The sequence below is a fragment of the Cucumis sativus genome, chromosome 6, assembly GCF_000004075.3.
Source record: "Cucumis sativus cultivar 9930 chromosome 6, Cucumber_9930_V3, whole genome shotgun sequence".
Lineage (NCBI taxonomy): Eukaryota > Viridiplantae > Streptophyta > Magnoliopsida > Cucurbitales > Cucurbitaceae > Cucumis > Cucumis sativus.
The window spans coordinates 21,339,159-21,359,231 of record NC_026660.2 but is presented as its reverse complement, the minus strand read 5'-3'; the positions used below and the strand labels follow the sequence as shown (position 1 = coordinate 21,359,231).

Below are 20,073 nucleotides of genomic sequence, written 5' to 3'. Positions count from 1 at the left end.
AAAAACAGTGACCTAAACAAACATTGTGATATTACATGAACTAAAGCGTCAAACATTGTGATATTACAACATTGTGATATTACATGAACTAAAGCGTAAAAGCCCGTGATCAAAAGTAACCTACTTTTAAATGAGTGTCTTTGAGACCATGGCATATTTTAGGGGTATAAGTATAACCTTGTAAATTAGGCTAAAAAAACAATTAAATGTGGGATGTGGGATGTGAGATGTGGGATATGGGATATGGGATGTGGGTCATTATTTACATCTCTATTCACATGGCTTCTGCTTGCCAGTTCCCATTTATGCTTCTTTTTCTTTGTTCTGATAATCTCTATGGTCTGTGTTTATTGGGCATATCTGTTTTATTTATTATTTGGTATTTGGTATTTGGAATGGGAAAAAAGAGGAGGAAAGGAAGTGAGTTTTGATATTGTGGGATTTCCTGTGAAGTGTATGAATAATGTAAATAAAGTAAAACCCATCCATAAGCTTAGCTGTAAAGCTTCATTCTCTTCCCTTTTTTAGTCTCTCTCTCTCCCAAGGTGTAGCAGTGAGTGCAGTATCTTGGTTTCGTCCTCCTTTACCGCTTAGAAATTGTTTTCTAATATCTCCATTTCTCTAAACTGATTTCAACTATTCCTTAACCTATTTATTTCCTCAGATTGGTAGAGATATACATAAATTAATCCAAACACTAACAAATATATATAAAGATATAATGACACTGTTACAATTTTTAGTTCTTCAATTTGATTTGATTTAAAGCATATGTTATTGTTGACCGTTGTCATGGCAACACTTGGTTGTAAGGTATGAAAACAGAATTTCTTGCTAGTGAAGTTGAGAGGTATTCCAAAATCTACAAAACCTTCTTCAATAATTTATTTTAAGAAGCACACATACTAATACAAGATCTTAACACAACACGACAACTTATTTTTAAAAGTTATATATCATTTTAAAACAAGAATGAAATTCGAAGTCATTTATTTAAAATATTAGTCTCATATATTTTGCTCCAAAATCTTACTACTTTTGTTATATATATGTTTTGACTTGGTATAGGTAAGAAGTATTAGTGTAGTCTACCAATGTTTATCTTATTTAAATTTTGTTGAACTAGTGTCTAACATCAATTACACTAACACGATACTTGTCCCAACAAGTGTCAAACATGTATCCAACATACTAACGAATATATAAACATTTTTATCTTTTTGATTACTATACAGTATGTAAGTTAAAATTTGAACATCATTTCAACTCTGTTACCCAAAAGAGGGGGAAAATCTGATGAAAATGAAAAGAAAGAAAGACGAGTGTTGTTCGTTCTGTTTGTATAAATAATTATTTATGTCTCTATATTTTCCATTAGAGAAAGTAGAATTATTATATGAATTGAAAATGATTCTGCGAAGCTCTCTATTTACAAATAAATATAACCTGTTTAAATTTACATCCAAATTCCCCAATATTCGTCTTCTCCAAAACTCACAATGTATGCTTCGCTATGATTTTGTTTTGCTGCTCCTTCCATAATTTCTGCTGTTGCAACAAACTTTCTTCATCAAAAATCGGATCATTTCCATTCAAAGGCCCTGCAAATGGATCGTTTCCAAACCCCAATTCATCAAATCCACAATTTTCATTCTGTGAGCTCAATGTTGCTGTTTCAGCTCTGAAAGTTGGAGCTACGCTGTTCTCAGCTCGAAATGTTGGACCCATTTCTTTCTCTGCTTTGAATGTTGGTGGAGCTGTGAATAAATCGTCTGAATCTTGAAGGAACGGGTTCTTGTAATGGTGCTGCGGTGAAAAGGGTTTTGCATACAGTTCGTCGCCGATGGAAGGGGAGAAGAAATCCGGCCATTCTTTCGGCGAATCCGTCGCTGATTCCGCCAGAACGAGCTCCCAATCACCAAATCTCATACTCGGAGCAACCCCGAATTGGGATTCTTCTTCAAATGCCATTCCAGACTCTTCAAAGAATGCGAAATTCGGAGACAGATTCAATTCATTAGCGAAATCTCCCAACCGGGATTGCTTCTCCGATTGATAATCGGAATACCCTTCACCGTCTTGCTCGACGGAATTTGCAGGGCTTGTCCAGCTTCCAGTAGCGCTCATAATATCCCCCACAGAGTTAAAATCCGATCCCCTCTCGGAATTCTTATCCGACGATTCCGATTGGTCGAGATCGTCAGTGAATTTCGTTATCGATCCGGGGAGAATCGGCTGTGGCGGTGATCGGTTTCCATGACAGGGGAACGAAGCTTGATCTTTCAAAAATTCCTGCAATGTCTCAATCAATTCATCGGAAGGCTGTTGAACACTCGGATATTCAGAAGTTCTTCCAACCCCAATACTCTTACACAAATCATAAAACGAACCCAGTTCCTCAAATTGCTTGGCTGCTTTAACACAAGCTTGAAACGCATTAACACACGACTGGTACTGCAAATGGAAGAAGCTGTCTAAAAGAAGCGCAAGCCCATCGGAGATATCTCTGTATAAATCAAAGCTCTCTTGAACAACAGCGTGAAGAGAATGTTGAACTAATCGATTCCCCTTGGCGGGTCCGGTGGGTCTAGTAGCAATTGCTCTGTCCAACAATTTCTGCCAATAAGTAATTCGATCAATCAACATGGCGGGTTTCATATCACGAATCGGCTCGTTAATCCGTCGGGTAGTTGCATGGTAACTCTCTGCTTTGCGTTGAGTGAATCGTTTCTGAAGTTTCCCAGTTAAGAAACAATCCAAACGTTCATCAAGATAGAGAGCAAAAGTTCGAACAAACGCAGTATAGTCCCAAGGGCTTGAATTGGAATCATCTCTGAAATTGGAGAGGTTGAGGATTTTAGCACCGCGTTTCATAGCGTGAAGGACTTCTCTAGGGAAATAAGGATCACCGTCTTGGAAGATCTTGAGGACGAGATTGAGGGATTTCAAAGCGACGGTCCAATTACGGGTTTTGGTAATGCGTTTGGCAATGGAGTGAGCACAGGCGGCTGCGTTGGATTTGTTGGCGGAGATTAGTGTAAGGATTTCGGTGACGTAGCGGTGGTCGAGAGGGCTGTCGTCGTGAGTGGTGGCTTTGAGGACAACGACTTCTAAAGAGGTGGCATTGGGGCCGCCGGCGGAGGAAGAAACTTTGGCTAAACCAATGCTGGTTTGGTCTTTCACGGCGTAGAGGGCCTTTCGGAGTTTGCTGGGCATGGCGGATACTGGTGGGAATTCCAAATTTGACTGATGAAACTCAGAAATTATTCTATGAAACAGTCACAAAACTTGGACGAGATTTTGTACAGTTGAATTAAATATGTGATTCTATGTAAAATAAATTGGGTAAACATTTCGAATCTACATGTATTAGATATTAGGGATAGCGAAAATTGTGGCGATCTCATTGAATAATAGAAAGAGCATTCAGTGGAGGCGAGGGAAGTTCGGAAATAGGAGGTTGATTGATTGAGTTGGAATAGGAAGAAACCAAAGGGGAATGGGTTGGATTGAACTTGTGGTTTCCATTTACCTAATCAACCAAAATCAGGTGTAAATTTCTTTATCTAAGGCTTTGAATTATGTCTCTAACCTTTACACTTTTATTTTCTTTTTAGTAACAATGTTCCCTTGATAGGTGTAATTCTAAATCTAATTTAATGAGTTTATTAGATATATATATTCTTGAATGAAAAGGAATAAATATGGAACCATCAAAATATTTTTACTTGTGCAAAAATGTGGGTGAGGAGGAGACAAATTTAAGACATGAATTCAAATTATTTTTCTCTCTTCATCATATTTAAATTTGGTGTTTATTTGATGCTTTGATCTCTCAAAACTATACTAAGTACCTCAAATTTTTTTTAAAAAAATTAAACACTTTGAAACCTAAGGGAACGTGTTGAGAAAAGAGTGATTTATAATAATTCTATGTTATGGTAGTATGCGTTTAGGGGAAGAGTTAATTATGATAGTATGTGTTGGAGGAGTATTGTGGACGGTTGGAGTATTGTGGACGATTGAGAACGATTGAAAAAGGAGTGGAATAGTGAAAAAGAGAGAAATTAAGGATTATGAAAAACCTAATTTTTTTAATTTAGTAAATGATATGACAATTTGTGATTGAACACTAACGTTTTTTCTTAAAAGAATTTTACTCTCATCTTCAAAGTTTAATCAACACGAATATAAAACAATAAGGACGGTTCTTCCAAAAGAATCCATACATTTCAATTTCACCCTTTTACAAGTGAAATGTGAAATCCTAAAAAAGAGGGAAATGGTATATTCTAAAAGAGAAAGGAAAAAAGAAAGTGTAAGCATAATTTTATTCTTTAATATGCCATTTTTGTCATAGGAAAAAGAAAAGAGATGTCAAAAATGGGAGTGGAGGGGAGAATATATGTATCTTTTCAAGGCACAATACTACATTTTCTTTTAACGGTAAGATTTCTTCGAATGTTTATTTTGATAGTTCATTTCACTCTAAATTTCATTTTAACGGTAATGGTGCTCATTTTAAGACTTATTCAAAGATCAAACAGACACTAACATCAAACTTCATAAACAAAAAAATCATACTCATTCACCTTCAAAATTCAATCCATTCATCCAAGAACTGACCTTCATTTTTCGGGAATGACATACAAAATCAAGCCTAAATATATTAAGAAAACAATAATTATGTAACAAAGTTATCAAATAAATGAAGACAACAACAATTATGTAATAATTATATATTTTTTGGATGGATAAAATCTAAAACTTTATAATATTAAAATTGAAAAAATTGAAAAGATAATATCACATGATCAAGAAAGCTAAGGAGGCAACAAGAATCTTTGTGCTTTCTCCATCACTATCACCTATACCCCTTTTATCTTCTTTATTTCATTATTAATCTTCACCTTTACCAATTTTTCCACCCATTTATCATCATTACAAACATTTTTTAAAACGTTATCCCTCGTTTATAATACACTTTCTACCCCCTTCACAATACCGTTGTATCATCGTAACATCAAATCTTATAATTACCGTCACAAAGTTTCGTTAATAAAAACATCTTAGCATGTGATCAACTTCTTACAACATTGTGTTTAACATCAAATGTACGTAATAGCAATTATATATAAGTTTGAACTTTCAATATCTTAAAAAAAAGGAGAAGAAAAGGATGGATGGGAATGTTGTTGGAGCAGAAGCAGGACAGGAATTTGTTGATACCATCAATGAAACTCAGCCTTTCATTGGATATATTATATTCCTCTTTTTAGTGATAGTATCATGTGATCATTGATGTTTGCTTCAATATCCTAAATCATATGCCCATAATTTTGGGTATAATGTTTCCAACTTTACTCATTTTCACATCACCATCTTCAAATAATTATTTGTCCATTTTCAATCCCTTTTTTTATGTTTCAGTGATCCACTCTTGACCAATTTTGAGGTTAATATATATATATATATATATATATATATATATATATAACTTGTTTTAATTTTGATATGTACCTTTTGCTATAGTTTTTCTCACTTTGAGTTGAGCTAATAATATAGTTTAATAATCTCTTTTCCTTTCTTTTTTTCATAATTAATAAAATATAAACTAAAATTTTAATTGCGATAGCTTCCTCTTTTGAGTATTACTCATAGTTCGCGTTCAAAATCTTACATAGAAAAAAACAAAACTCGTGGTTTTATTTTATATATTATTTAAAATAGATATTTAGTTAAAAAGTGAAAATCTAATCCGAAATAATTGATGAGCCTAAGAGACATAATGGCGAGAAGAGTTGTATTAATGATTCCAAGTTAAAAAAATCACCACCACCCTTTTGAGTTTCAATTACATAGGGAGAAAAATATATTATAAATGTAAGAGAAATGCATTCTATTATTATTATTATTTGTTGGGTAAGAAAAAACACTAAATTTCAAACTTAAAATATTTTGTGACACTCTTTAATTGTCACAATTTGATGACATTTGATAAGTGTCGTTAAAGTCAATTTAATTGTTTTTATTATAAAAATGTGTGATCATCTTTTTAAAAAGAAAAACCAGTCTCTTTCTTCTTCCTTTTTTGTGACCCACCCCCTCCATCTCTTCGCTCGACAACCATCTAGCGTCATCAGTCCCGCCAGCTGCTTAAGCTCTGGCCTCTGTGCGCGTGCATGTCGACGGTCTGCTACTTTAGTGCCGCTCGTCGCTGTTGATTTTTGTCAGTCGTCATCGCCCTTTAAGCTATTGAGATTCATCGAATTTTTTTTCAGTTTTAGTTGGTTAGTTTTCTTGTGGGTTGCATGAAATCTTTTGTACCCATTATTAGTTCTTAGTTTTCCCCTTATTGATGCCCATAATACTTTTAATGGTACATTGAATTCAACTCTAAGTAAAGTTGGGCTCATATTGTGTTGAACTAAAGTACGAACGTAGAATAGGTGCTAATATATTTCATTGATTGTTTCCATTACTAGAATGAATAAGTGCTTAACTTTTTTTTTATCTACAAATGATGTAAGTGGATGCTTAGATTTACAATGCTTTCAATTGATTGTATCTTTAATAATCTTGCATGAACCCATTGAAATAGCAAAGCTATCAAGCGAATCATTGACGTTTAGTTAGTGACAAAACTTGTTGTAATGTAGTTATTTAAGACAATGTCTTGTTGTATTTAGTTCATTTGTAAAAAGTTTACTAAGTTTCAATTATTTAGTTTGATTGTATTTTGTTTTCGTCTCTTCAGGAAGGTCTCATAGTTTCTTTGTAAAACGTTATCAACGGTATATTCTTATATATAAAATTCCATATTTACGTTTGTACCAACTGTATTAAAATAGGATTAGTTGATGATAAAAATCATGTATGCAATGACAAGGTTCGAAAGTGTCACGGTTCATATACTCTTGAAAAGACAAAAAAAACATCACTATATATTCTTCTTTGACATTTTACGTCAATAACCATAATACTACAAAACATAGCCATTTATAACAATGATATCATTTTATAGTAATGATCTTGACGATGACAGTTTATCGATGTCAGGAATTGTTAATTGTTGACAATTATTTATTGTCATTAATTATTTAATCATGATGTTTTTTTACTAAGTGACGTTGATAATATTCGTTAGACGTAGTTGAATTCCAATTTCGTGACAATGAAGGTAAAAGTCTTCACCGAAAAGAAATCCTATTTTATAATGAATGAGATTTAAGAGCAGTGATAAATCATCGTAGGTGGCCCTCATAGCACATGGCACAACAATGTATACAGCAAATAAACAATGGCATTCAATAGTTGATCTAGTCAAATTTTAAAAGACCATTGTCCTTTCAGATGAAACTATTTTATTATATTACAAACATATAAGTATTTATACATTAATGGCCACAGGGAACATGCCATAGATTCTCCAGTACATTGAATACAGTGACATAATTTACACAAATTGCCTCAACCCACTTTCTTGAGTACTGTGTTTGTCTCCCCCATTTACCAATATCATTATTCAAAGAAAGTTATATAAGTGCAGTTGCAATTGTATTTGTGATTTTCATTAGTTTTATTTGAGAAAGAGAGGCCAATTTGTACTGTTAGGATAAATTTTAACTGATACATAAGTTGGAGATAAATGATGGAAAGTTTCAACTCACAAGTGCCATGTTTTGCAATAGAAAAAGGCACCACCAAAAAAGAATACCCATTTTGATCAGAACTTGCTCATCAAAGGAATGAGAATAACCTAAAAGAAGATGAAGAAAAGGAAAACCAACAAAAGCTCAGATTCTCTTTGAGTTTTTTGTCTTCTTATTGAGAAAGAAAGAAATATGAGAGAAATATATTCATCTTTTTCTTGACTTCAATTCCATGTCTTTTGTTTCTTCTTCTCTTTTATCCTCCAAAAGAAGAAAAGAAAACATCTTCTTCCTTTACTTCACCCTTTACCAAAAGCAAATGGATAAAAGAAAATATATACAATTTAGTCACTTATCATTCCTTTCCATTTAAGTTAGGGTTAGATTTAAGCATTAATAGAATCTGAGTTTAACGAATTCACGTATTTGAGTTTGATGAGTAATTGTCTTCCAGGGAATTAAATTAACATTATCATTGAAGTTGTAGTATCTTGTCTATAAGATTCAACTAACTATACTTTGTAGAAATGAATTAAACTTGAACAAGTTTATAAAATAGAGAAATGTTTTATCAAAGAAAATGCTAGTGGAAAAAGTCCTATTAAACAATAGATACATATTTATAAACTGTTTGTGGCCAGTCGAATAGTCGTTATATCTTTTCTTCAAGTTGGTTATTTTCGAGAGGACATGTTCATTTACGGAACAATGTGCCATTTATTCCAACAATCCTCCTAAATAGTAAATTGACAGTTTTAGATAAAAAGAAAGAAAAAAACAATCAATATTTTTCAATGAAAAATTTGGAGTGAACATCAATCGAGTTTGCTTACCTTATCAGTGGATTTGATGCCTTGAATTATCAGTCGTTCTAGAGTAAATTAAGTATGTTCTCATTGTTATGTTCATTTTGGCCTTGAACATTGTCTGATCTCATAAATGTTTTGAAGAATTCGCCTTAAAATTCTCATAGAAACAACATCTTCACATTCATATGGGTGATTCCAATAAAAAGAATCATATATGTTATTTTCACAAATAATTAGTAAACGACTTATAGAAACCATTAAAAGCACTATGTTTACCCTAAAACCCCATTTGCACTATCTCATCATCCTTAGAAAGGATAAAATAAATCAAAATTTCACAACGTAACGCTCACTAAGTTATCCCGAGGTCGATTTGTTTGTAAAATCAAGATCTTAAGATCTCCGGTTAACTAGGTAAAGCGAGGAACAAGAAGTTATAAATTCTAGATAGTTACCTAGCCCTTCAAGATAAGAAATTAATTTATATGATATAAAATCAATGTTTGTTTAGGAATGAAATAAATTCACGAATTCTTTCGACAAAACAAACAATGGAATTCACAATCCCTACTCCCAAACTGCTATTTCACAGCTAGATAAAATACAACCTTGAAAGTTCATATTAAGGATGTTAAAAAGATTGAGAAAGATTATTTTGATTAGAAAATAGAAAAGATTTACGGTATTGTAATCCTAAGTTATTATAATTAGATTATATTAGTTTGTGTTTGAAGTACAAATTATTTTAATTTGAGATAAAAATATAAAAATAAAAAAATAACATTATAGCAAATAATAAAAATAATAAACGTCAAATACAAAAATTATAACAAATAGTAAATATGGTAAGAAAAAAAGTTATAAAACAATGTTACTATTAGTGACGGTAGCAATAGATGGATATTGTAATTTTAGCATAGTTTGTATCAAGTGTGGTGACAGTGGCCCTCGTGGGGCAACAGTATGTACAACAAATAAACAATAAAATTCAATGGTAGTAAAGTTCTAAAAGATCATTGTCCTTTCATATGAAAATATTTTATTGAATTACATTACAAACATATACAAGTGTGTGTGCAAATATATATTAATGGCCACAGCCACAGGGAACATACCATAGATTCTTCAGTACATGTAATACAGTGACATAATTTACACAAATCTTCCCAACACCCCACTTGCTTGAGCACTGTGTTTGTTGCTCCCATTTACTAATATCATCATTAAAATTTTAATATCATAATTAAAGCAAAGATAGAGTTATTACAACAACTTTGTATTAAAATATAGAATTACTAGCAATTAATTAGAGAAATGACAAAAGTAGATGAAGTCTAACAATTAGGAAAAACCATGTTAATTACATATCAGAAAAAAAAGCTTCTAAAATAAACCCCCAAAATCCAACCACCACCTGATCATTCTAAGCAATTGGATTACAAAAAGAATTAATCATCCTCTAAAAACAAACTTAAAAAAAGTAACCCCTTTTTTTCCCTTCAACTGCTCCCTCCACCCACCACATTAAGATCCCATTCCTCTTCTTCAGTACCCCGTTGGGAACTCACAACTGCCATACTCTGCAATACAAACCAGAAAAAAAAAACACCCAGTTTCAGTAACTTGCTCAAAGGAATTGAGAATTAACCAAAACAGCAAAACAAAACCCAAAAAAGTTGAGAATCTCCTCAGTTTTTGTCTTCTCTCATTGAGTAAAGAGAGAGGAAAAGAAGAAAAAAGAAATATCCATCCGTTGCAAAGATTCTTCGTTTTCTTTACCTTTTACCGCAGAGTAAATGGAAGGAAGATTAAATAAAAAGAAAAGGAAAAGTGCCATGTAAGCAAAATGAGATTCCGTAGTTGGAAGGTGGCCGGCATGTGGGCAGTGAAATTTGACTTATTACTGAGCTGGCGTGCAACTCCATTATTAAGCCTCGTGGTCCGCGCCAGAGCATTATAGCGTAAAAGACGAGTGGGAGTCGGGAGTGGCGCAAGTTGGATTCATCTTTTCTAACGTGCGCCGATGATAGAAATGAATGAGAAAGAGAGAAAGAGAGAAAGTTAGAGAGAACTTACTGGGTGGTTGAGTGACTACGTAAGCCGCACCTCCAAAGTAACACGTGCCAACCTTACGGCTATTCTTCTGATAGTAACTATTAAAAGCATACGAAGCGTGCGCCTCTAGCGTGTTTGGATTGTAGCACGTGGCACCCACTTGGATCGGACGGCAATCCGCACCTCCTTCACCACAAGCATAGTCTAGACCTGACTGCAGCTTCTCTTTTCCCGCTTCACCACTTGCAACGCACCACGTGTTCCCTGTTTGACTCTTTGACACACCACCGTCGCCGCTTGCTGGTGGTGCCGTCGGCGCGTTTCCGCCGGATACCGGCTTCGGGGATGGCTTGTCCTCGAAATCTTTCAATCCTTCCGTGGTAAACGGGATGTCGTAAACTTTCTCTTCGTTTGGGTAAAATAAGCCGTAGTTTCTTTCCGATGTGGGGCCGTTCTTTTTGTTCTCGTTGAAAAGAGCAAATAAATAGACGGTCAGATCTGCTTTTGGTCTCAGCGGAGTTCCGCCTCCGCTCAGTATCCGACGGACTAGATTTCCGTTGTACGCGGCTGCGTTTTCAACGCTGGCTCCGATCTCATTTTCGTCGCCTTTCGACGGCCACCCTGTTTCGGTAACCACCATTTTAATGTCGTCGTATTTTAGAGCCGACATTGCTGCAAACACGGCGTCGATTTGGGCGTCGAATAAGTTGAAGTAGCGGTAACCACTGCCGGCATCCACCACGCCGGGATTATCTCTGAAAAGAGCGTAGTCTAAAGAAATCACATCGGTGTTGGACTCGTAAGCGAAAAATGGGTAAGCGTTAACCATTAAATAAGACCCAGTTTGGCGGAGAAACTCCAACATTGGACGGAAAACAGTTTCGACAAGCTCTGGCCGGAATGAACCAGCTGAGGAAGGGTAAGAGTTTTGTAAAGCGCTCAAAGCTATAGGAGAAGAGACTTTAATGTTGGAATGAAGGTTGTATTTGACAAGAGCTTGATGAATGTTCTTCATCGCCGGAACAAGAAACGACGTAGTGTTATGTGGGTCGACAAATACTTCATTCCCGACGGCAATGGCTTCGATTTCAGTGGAAGGGTAATAAGCGGCTACATTCTTTTCGACCCAAGTGTAAGCAAAGGTGAGACGTTTGGCAGCGGCGAAGAGAAGTTCGTTAGGCAAATCAACAGTGACTTTAATCCCAGAGCCGGAAAGAGCTTTGAGAACCGCGGGATCGGTGTCGTAAACTTTAACCCTTTGAAGACCATGAGATTTGAGAAGCTTGACAACTTTAACGGCGGAAGGAAGGTCGTTGCCGATTCTGCCATAGTTAACTCCAATTGAACCGCTCTCTGGAACAAAACAGAAGACAAAAATGAAAAACAACCCATCACATTGAAGACGAAAAAGAGAGCCAACACAATGCAATAGAGAAACAGTAAAAGGGGAATGGGATGAAGTTACCTGCAAATGGGGAGAGGAAGAGGAGGAAGAAGTAGAAGAACCAGAGAGATTTTAGTTGTTCCATGAATTGAAATGATAAAAACAAAATCTCTGGTTACGGATTTTAAGCAGGAATATGGTGGATGAGAAGGAAGGAGAACGAGTGAGTGGAGGGGCGAGTGGGAGTGGGAGAAGGAGAGAAAAATGGGTGCGTCTTTTATTAATGTGAGAAGATCATGGATGGGCCCAAGGTGGGGAGATGATATTGAATGTAGCTTTTGGTATGTGAAAATTACTTTTCTACTAATGGCTACGAATTATGATGCAATAAAGACCTAGAAATTGGAGATGAGTTTAGCAAATAAGAGATCAATTATAATTTCAACCGTTGGAAATAGTAGGATTCTATTGTCGACAAGTACGAAAGCATTTGAAGATAGCACTTCAACTTTAAGTTTAGGGTTCAAGTAGGGAGGGATTTGACAAGTTCCACTTATAATGTAGGTTTGGTGAAAGCTTGAGTTTAGAAAATGTATTTAGGTTGAAACATATTTAAAAGAATAATTTTTAAAGTGCCATTGACACCTATTCATTTATCTAACAAAGGGATGTAAATTTATAATTCAAAAATAGGAAATTACACCATCATATGTTATACAATTTTATCTAATCGTAACCATAGTTTAACTAATACAAAAGTCGGTAAAGTTTAGAGAGTAAAAATAAAAAAACGAGAATAATAATAATAATAAGGTTTAATAGGTTCTATTTTGGTCTTAAACTTTTAAAAACATCTAGCTTAATCTCTCAGCTTTTTAAATTAGTATATTTTGGTCCGTTAGTATTTCGTTAACTATTTAATGAAATGATAAAGGTGATTCAAAAAAGATAATCATTTAAAAAAGTTTAGAGTTTTAATTTTTAATTAGAGGTCAAATGATAAATTGACGTTTTATCGAACAACTATGAAAAATTACTTTGTCTTTAAGATTTTAATCCTCACCGTTCTTGCATATTGTCATTTTCCTTCACTTTCTCAACTCGTGTTAGATTTAACTTTATTCACATACAAATTTCTAGTACCTTGAATTTGAAACATTTTGTGATTCATACATATGGTTCTTCTCTTCCTCTCAAATCTTTCTTTTCAAGAACGTGACGCAATTGTAATTATATTATGAAAATATTTATATGTAACTTGCTTCAAGATTTCCATGTGATTAAATAAACACTAGATGAGCGAATGTGCAAAATTTTAGTTCTGAAAAAAAAAAGAACAAAATTTAATTTTTAAATTAATTTGATTAATGCATTGATCATGTGTCAAATCATCCAAACGTAGAAGTCACGTTATCTTTCAAAGTAAAAAGTTAACTAAATTTAAACTAATAATTTTTGTAAACGTTCAAGAATGAATTATAAAAAACTAAATTTAGAAAGTAAAATAGAATTTGAAAAGATTCTATTGGCATTAGTTTGAAGTATGAAGTAAAATCATAACGTTGTGGCCAATTATGTAAAGAGGTTAGAAGAAGAAAGTAAAAATAACGTTCTAAAATGTTGACCCTACAACTAAGCCGTGGAATGTTGACACAAATCATAAAAACGGACGGTCAAGAGCCTAAACCCACGACCTGATGATGGTAGCAGCAGATAGCATATAGCAGATAGCAGATAGCAGATAGCAGTACCCTTAACCCTTACCCTTTTGACAACCAAATAGGCCCACAAAAGTCGACCGTTTTCCTCAATATATTTGACATTTATATATACATATATATAATAGTAATACAGTGCAGCAAAGCAACCATGACTGCATCAGCATCCTTCTCCATATGTTATGTCCAAATCCATGCCTTACACGTCGCATTTTGCTCAGCCCCACTGGCCGATTCACTCTATTGGAATTTCGAAACTGAATTCTGCCAACCGCTGAGTCATTACGGTAACTCCCCTCGTGTTTTATGCTTAGTATGGCATAGCATAGCATACTATGTGTGACAATGTGATTAAATTCTGAAATGATAAAGTTGTTTTCCTTTTTTTTTTTTTTATTCTATATACTTTATTGTGATTAATTTTCTTTGCTTTTTTTTAAAGCCTAGTTGGCTATTATTGGGATTCATTTACTTTAGTTTCGTAATTATCTTAGCCACTGCACAATTTTGTTATTAGCTTTTTACAGTTTAGGAACTTCATACACCACATTATTGGCAATAATGCATACTAATTTTACCATCTTTAAGTTATTACCAAAAAGAAAATGTAATTACTAGTGAAATGGTCACATTTAGATTTGGAAGTTATGGGCTAAATTTCACCAATGTCAAACTTGAATTACATCAAACATAAAAGTGTGTTACCGATAACTCAATTAAGTCTTAGGTCAAGCTAACTCAACCCTACGAAGAATCACCTTCGACTTTAGCTTGAGGTGAAGCTCGAGATGATACATTGATTTACTTTGTAATAGTGAATTTTACTTTACTTTACTTTCCTCATTGCTCAAACAACAAATACAATACTTTACTTTATTATATGTTACACTAGTTTTAAAGTGCAATGGTAAAAAACGACAAATCCAAAAAAACGATGAACGACAGAGAACAACAAACAGAAGAACAAAGAATAACCTTAACCCAAAACAATAGTGGACGTTGAAGCAAATAGAGATAGAGAAGGAAGGACAGAGGACGAACGAATAGACACGAAATGGTTCTTTTCTTTTCTAACCTAATTGTGAACTGAATGCGTTCCATGGATGTAAACGTGCTGGGTTGGGTTAGGGGATATTCTCAACTCACCCCATCTATTTAGGTAAGTTGGGTTGGCAACCCAATTAAACTCAAATTGTATTACCAACCCAACCCATATTTTAAGAGTTGGGTTGGGTTGTTGGGTTGTTTGTGCTTGTGTTTTTTTAACTATGACTTTCAAATTTAAACAATCATGTAGATCATGGTATTTAATCGAGTTGCACCAAGATGCCCCAAATGAAATAATTATGCATTTAATTCATTTGATCTCGCTTATATAATGCTATGAGATTTTTCAGGATAAAATAATTGTTCATTTAATTATTGGATCTTAGGCCTTAGTAGCACTAGGATGGTCACCAATGAAAGAGCTTTGTCTTTAATTCATTCAATTCCAGGTATACAAATTAAATAGTTACTTTTTTAGTTAATAGATATCGAGCCTTAATGGCACCGAGATGAAAGAATCTTGTCTTTATTTTATTTGATCTCGAACATATATTGCCCTGAGATGTACCCAGATGAAAGACTTTTGCCTTAGTTATTCAATCTCGAGCCTTAACTGCAATAATATGGTACAAGATTAATAAACTACAAAGAGGATATAAATTTCATATATTATTAACTCGGGTTGAGCAAAAATTTTAATCCCAACCTGAGATCGTGAGATCCAACCCAAATAATATGAATTGGGTAGTGTGAATTGTCGGATTATTCTTACATCTCTAGTTTGGGTTGGGTCCGATGATTCGGTTTGGATTTTTTCCCTCCTACTCAAGGTGAGATCATGGGAAAAAAATATTTTTTTAATATGAAATATTTAGACAGAAGACATTAAATGAATAAGAAATTTCACAAATGACTTAATTTAAAAATTATTTTCTTAAATAGGAAAGATAATATTTTACATACCAATATAACCTTTCAATTATTATTAATTATATAATATGAATATTAATTAGATATTATATTCATAAGATTATTTGAAATATTTCCTTATTTAAAATGATTTGAATTTAATATGAATTCAATTAGTTTCCTAATTTATTTAATGTGATTAATTAATATAGTAATAAATTTTAAATATTTTTTCAATTAATTATAAATCAAAATATATTATAATATTAATACTTTTATTTTAATCTGTAATAACCTATTTATATATTCTTTCCAAGATTATATTTTTATCTATTATTTTCCATCGCCGGCAGCCACCATATACCTATTCTTCTCCATCACTTGAAGCTTTTAGAAATTTAATCATAAATTTCGAAATTCTTATTACATTGTTTTCTCAATTTGTATTCATTTTTGTAATAATCGTAAGTTGTATATTATTTACAAGTCGCTATCATATACAATTCTTCATCACCTAAAGCTACGATAAAGTTCACGGTAAGTTATTTGTTCTTTTACCCATTTAAAATTAAATAATTAAACAACAAAAGTACCTGATTAGTTCATTCCGAGTATAACACTTGCGTATATATCGTATATATTAACAATATACCCCTCGTTTTAATAGTTTTCTGATGTGACTTTGTAAATATATACCACATGTTATTTATAATTATACTAGTTTTATAATATTATCACAATATATAATAGTTTGTATGTGTGATTTATTATATATATACCATGTATAGTTTACATTTATATTTAAATTAGCAGTAAGATATAATATTTTTTAGTTAATGTTTTATAATATATATATCATATATTATTTACAAATATACTATATAATACTTTGTATATGTGTTTTTTTTATATATACACCACATCTTATTTACATTATATTACTTGTGAGATATAATATTTTTAGTTGATGTTTTATATGATATATACCACTTATTATTTACAATTATACTTTATAAAAATGTCTTCTTCAATCCGAAACCTCAATAAACCCTAAGATATAACACATGCAAAATCACATTTTTGATTTTGTTGCCTATTCAAACTAATATCTTTAATCTATGTAATACACCAAATGGCTACTGTGTATAGAATATATACCACCTAACCTCGCATTTTTCGGTCGTCGGAAAACAAAGAAACTTGTCGGCCATCAAATAAATTATTCACTGTCGAAATCGATGAAACGCTTCTTCACGACTGAAAATGAAATCCTCGAATCACTTCCTTCACTGTCGAAAGGGAAATAATTTATTTGAATATGGAAAGTGGAAAAATTTTCATATAATTTTCCTATTTGAATGACCCAAGATTTTTTCCTATTTTCTATATTAAAATAAAAAACTACTATATGAGCATATTTGTAATTTGAGCATATTTTTGTGGCTGAATTGATATGTTTATGTAAAATTTGAGCAATTTATGAGATCCTATGGTAAATGATGGTATATGAGTTAAAAACCCTTTTAATATTTTCATCTCTTTTATCTTCGGTCTTCTCTCTCTTGTTTTGTTATCTCTATCTTCATCTACTCACAACACAACCTGTTTATACTAAACTAAACTGATGTCTTTCACTAATTAAACCGCTGTTTAAGCAAACCCCTACTCCCTTTTTTTACTTCAAATATGTATTAGATTAACATTGTGATGCTAAACAACCTTACTCTGCTTTTCCACTTTCCACAAAAACTCCACACATGTCTTCCTCCACCCTATTCCATTTTTTTGCCTTCCTAAATTCTCGATCATCCAATTCTCTTCAAACCCATTGCAACATCCCTCCCTTTTCACCTCCCAATTCCACTTCAACATGCTTCAGGCTAAATTTGTAAGTTCGGTCGTCGTTTTCCACGAGGACGCCACATTCCACTCCTTGATTTAGAACGAGAGAAAGGTCTAAGAAAGAAGCCAGTTTTTTGTTCAGAGGCTCGCACTGGTATTTGGGTCTTTTGTTTAGTATAAACCCCATATAGAGTAGATGGAGATGAAGGAGACAAAACAAGAGAGAGAGGAAAGAGTAGAGGAAGGAAGGAACGTTCAAAGAAATATATTTTCCCTCAGTAGACCCAAAAAGCAAGTTGGAAACCCGAAAAACCCCAGAAACGAACAAATGAAGACACGACAGGTGACGTACCGCCAACAGACGTTTCGACTCAGCCCAACGCTTCAAATGAAAGGAAAGAACAGAACACAATAGAACAGAACAACACAGAGCTTCGCTTTGTTCCTACCCTCTCTTGAGTTCTGATTCAGAAATTTGAGCTTTAAAAAATGTCGACATTGATGAACAATGGCATCGATGAAGAAACAACCCGAAAAACCAAACCAAAACCCGAGTCGGAGTACGTCAACCTCAAAGTGAATGGCCAAGTTCTGTTTTCATCTTCTATTTTGCAGTTTTTTTCTTTTCTTTTCTTTCAGTCCTTGAAACCAAACTGGAAATGTAATGTTTGTGTGAAAGTATATTCTGAAGAATATTCTCTTGATGTGTTTATTGACCAAAGGGAGTGTATTTATACAAGGGTAATTACCCAAATAAACTAAGCCTACTTTATTTACATTAATATCATTACCCAAAATAACTAAGCCTACTTTATTTACATTAATAGTTTGATTGGGTTTGTGTTGTGCTTGACTGGATTGTTAGGATGGAAGTAAAGTGTATTTCAGGATTTTTAAGAAAACCGAAGTCAACAAACTCATGGATTCTTACTGTCAAAGACAAGAGCTAGAGTTCAGTACCATTGCTTTTCTCATGGATGGCCATCCCATTGCTGGAACCCAAACCGCCGAAGAGGTTTTTCCAGTGTTTTTTTCTTCAAATTTTGATTCCAGTTTTTGTGTGGTCATGTTTGTTAATTTGGGTGTAATTCTCAGCTGGGGTTGGAAGATGGAGATGAAATTGATGCCATGAAACACCACTGCGGCGGCGGCGGCGACGGAGCAATCTGAGATTTTCATTTCTGTGGAAAAATGGTGATCAAGCAATCTCCCGTCCTTTGGTTAAAACGATGACGTTTGGTCTTAGTCTTGAATCTCATGCTTGCACTTTGTTTATATAATATAATATATACCAAATTCTATCCAACTTTTTTATATTTCAATTAAAATTTTGCTATTCTTTTCTCTATCCATAGAAATTCTAAAAAGGAATATAGAAATTTGGTGCCCCTTCTCTTCTTATAGATGGATATCGATCTAGATCATACATGTTTCTAACTAGTTCAACTAATAAAATATAAACCATAAACTTTATTCTAAGTAGACAATAAACAAATTAAGGTTACTAACAAATTTTCACTAACTCATGAAATCATAAAGTTAGACTAAAACCAACGTGAGCAACATACTCGTGAAAAACTTGATTTGTACGTTTTCAATCGATGGGCCTATCACAATAGAGTTTGTTCCTACGTGTTATCTTGAAATTTAATTGTTGTAAACTTTTCTTTCACAACTAAAAGCTTTACCTCTACATGTCTTTATTTTGTATTGCTTTTGTTGGTATTTGAATACATCACTGTCGATTTATTGACACAAAATAGTTTTAGTGGTCTTTGGCAACTACTATATGCAATATAGTGACAACATGTTACAACCATGTTCCATGATCTGATGCTTTATAACATGTTATAAACTCTGCATTTATGGTAGAAGAAGCCACAAGTGATTGTAACACACTTCCAAAATACAATTCCTTCAACCAACACGAAGATATAACTATAGCCTTAAGTAGATTACAAAGTGTATTGACATCTAACATAATTAGAATCATAATATCAAATAACCTCTAAAACTTTTGATATCATACGAGTTAACATGTAATATTTTGTTATTTGTAAATGCTTTATAACCTGTTTGGTTGTTTTTGAATGAATAGTATACTAATCATGGTGGCCTTCTAAAGAGAAAGCACCAACATTAAGTGCTATACTTCTTTCTTTCAAGTGAATAATTTGATGTGAGTTAGTCAATGAGGGTTGGGGGATAGAGGTAAATGTCCACAATCATATACGTTTTCCTTTCTACTTTTCCTTTTCTGTTCTTTATAAAAATGTCATTTCCCTTTTAATTTCATTAAATGGATTTTTCTTTTAGTTTTATGATAATGTTTATTTATTAACAATTGACAATTTTTTAGTTGTGAAAATGAAATCTGAGTGGCCATTCAATCCAATTTTCTTTCTTTTGAATTCTAAAATTTATTTCTCTTCAATTATAGGGTTTCTTTAGTACAAATATTAGAAACAAAATATATGAACATGAATCACGTAGGTATAAAGCTAAATTATTGCTGGCTGAATTTAACATTTTTAAATAATAATCGTTATTATTATAATAAAAAATTTGATAATTTTTGTTAGCGACATTATTGACTATAAAATTTCAACGAATCATAAATCGTCGCATTATTAATTTGACACAAATTACAAATTTAC

At 33.1% G+C, this 20,073-nt stretch overlaps 3 protein-coding genes across 3 annotated transcripts; 1 reads left to right on the top strand and 2 right to left on the bottom strand.

Annotated features, from left to right (window-relative positions):
* Positions 1 to 1,367: 1,367 nt before the first annotated feature.
* Positions 1,368 to 3,646, bottom strand: LOC101218452 (clathrin coat assembly protein AP180). Its single transcript, XM_004140196.3, has one exon. The coding sequence runs from the start codon at positions 3,214 to 3,216 to the stop codon at positions 1,495 to 1,497; it is 1,722 nt and encodes a 573-aa protein (XP_004140244.1). The 5' UTR covers positions 3,217 to 3,646; the 3' UTR covers positions 1,368 to 1,494.
* A 6,075-nt stretch (positions 3,647 to 9,721) lies between these two features.
* On the bottom strand, positions 9,722 to 12,210 carry LOC101208629 (glucan endo-1,3-beta-glucosidase 12). The gene is made up of 3 exons (XM_004140073.3): positions 11,982 to 12,210; positions 10,538 to 11,869; positions 9,722 to 10,041 (listed from the first exon to the last, which is right to left on the bottom strand). Exons 1-3 carry the CDS (start codon positions 12,043 to 12,045, stop codon positions 10,007 to 10,009), a joined length of 1,431 nt encoding a protein of 476 aa, XP_004140121.1. The 5' UTR covers positions 12,046 to 12,210; the 3' UTR covers positions 9,722 to 10,006.
* Positions 12,211 to 17,070: 4,860 nt separating this feature from the next.
* LOC116404700 (small ubiquitin-related modifier 1-like) lies at positions 17,071 to 18,730 on the top strand. The gene is made up of 3 exons (XM_031887996.1): positions 17,071 to 18,004; positions 18,282 to 18,431; positions 18,512 to 18,730. The coding sequence occupies exons 1-3, from the start codon at positions 17,906 to 17,908 to the stop codon at positions 18,584 to 18,586; spliced, it is 324 nt and encodes a 107-aa protein (XP_031743856.1). The 5' UTR covers positions 17,071 to 17,905; the 3' UTR covers positions 18,587 to 18,730.
* The last annotated feature ends 1,343 nt before the right edge of the window (positions 18,731 to 20,073 follow it).

Coding starts and splice junctions, on each gene's coding strand:
- LOC116404700 (XM_031887996.1), top strand. CDS start 17,906: ATGTCGACATTGATGAACAATGGCATCGATGAAGAAACAACCCGAAAA. Junction 18,005..18,281: donor ACCTCAAAGTGAATGGCCAA/GTTCTGTTTTCA, acceptor CTGGATTGTTAG/GATGGAAGTAAAGTGTATTT. Junction 18,432..18,511: donor GAACCCAAACCGCCGAAGAG/GTTTTTCCAGTG, acceptor TGTAATTCTCAG/CTGGGGTTGGAAGATGGAGA.
- LOC101218452 (XM_004140196.3), bottom strand. CDS start 3,216: ATGCCCAGCAAACTCCGAAAGGCCCTCTACGCCGTGAAAGACCAAACC.
- LOC101208629 (XM_004140073.3), bottom strand. CDS start 12,045: ATGGAACAACTAAAATCTCTCTGGTTCTTCTACTTCTTCCTCCTCTTC. Junction 11,870..11,981: donor CTTCCTCTCCCCATTTGCAG/GTAACTTCATCC, acceptor GTTTTGTTCCAG/AGAGCGGTTCAATTGGAGTT. Junction 10,042..10,537: donor CGTAGTCACTCAACCACCCA/GTAAGTTCTCTC, acceptor TTTGTATTGCAG/AGTATGGCAGTTGTGAGTTC.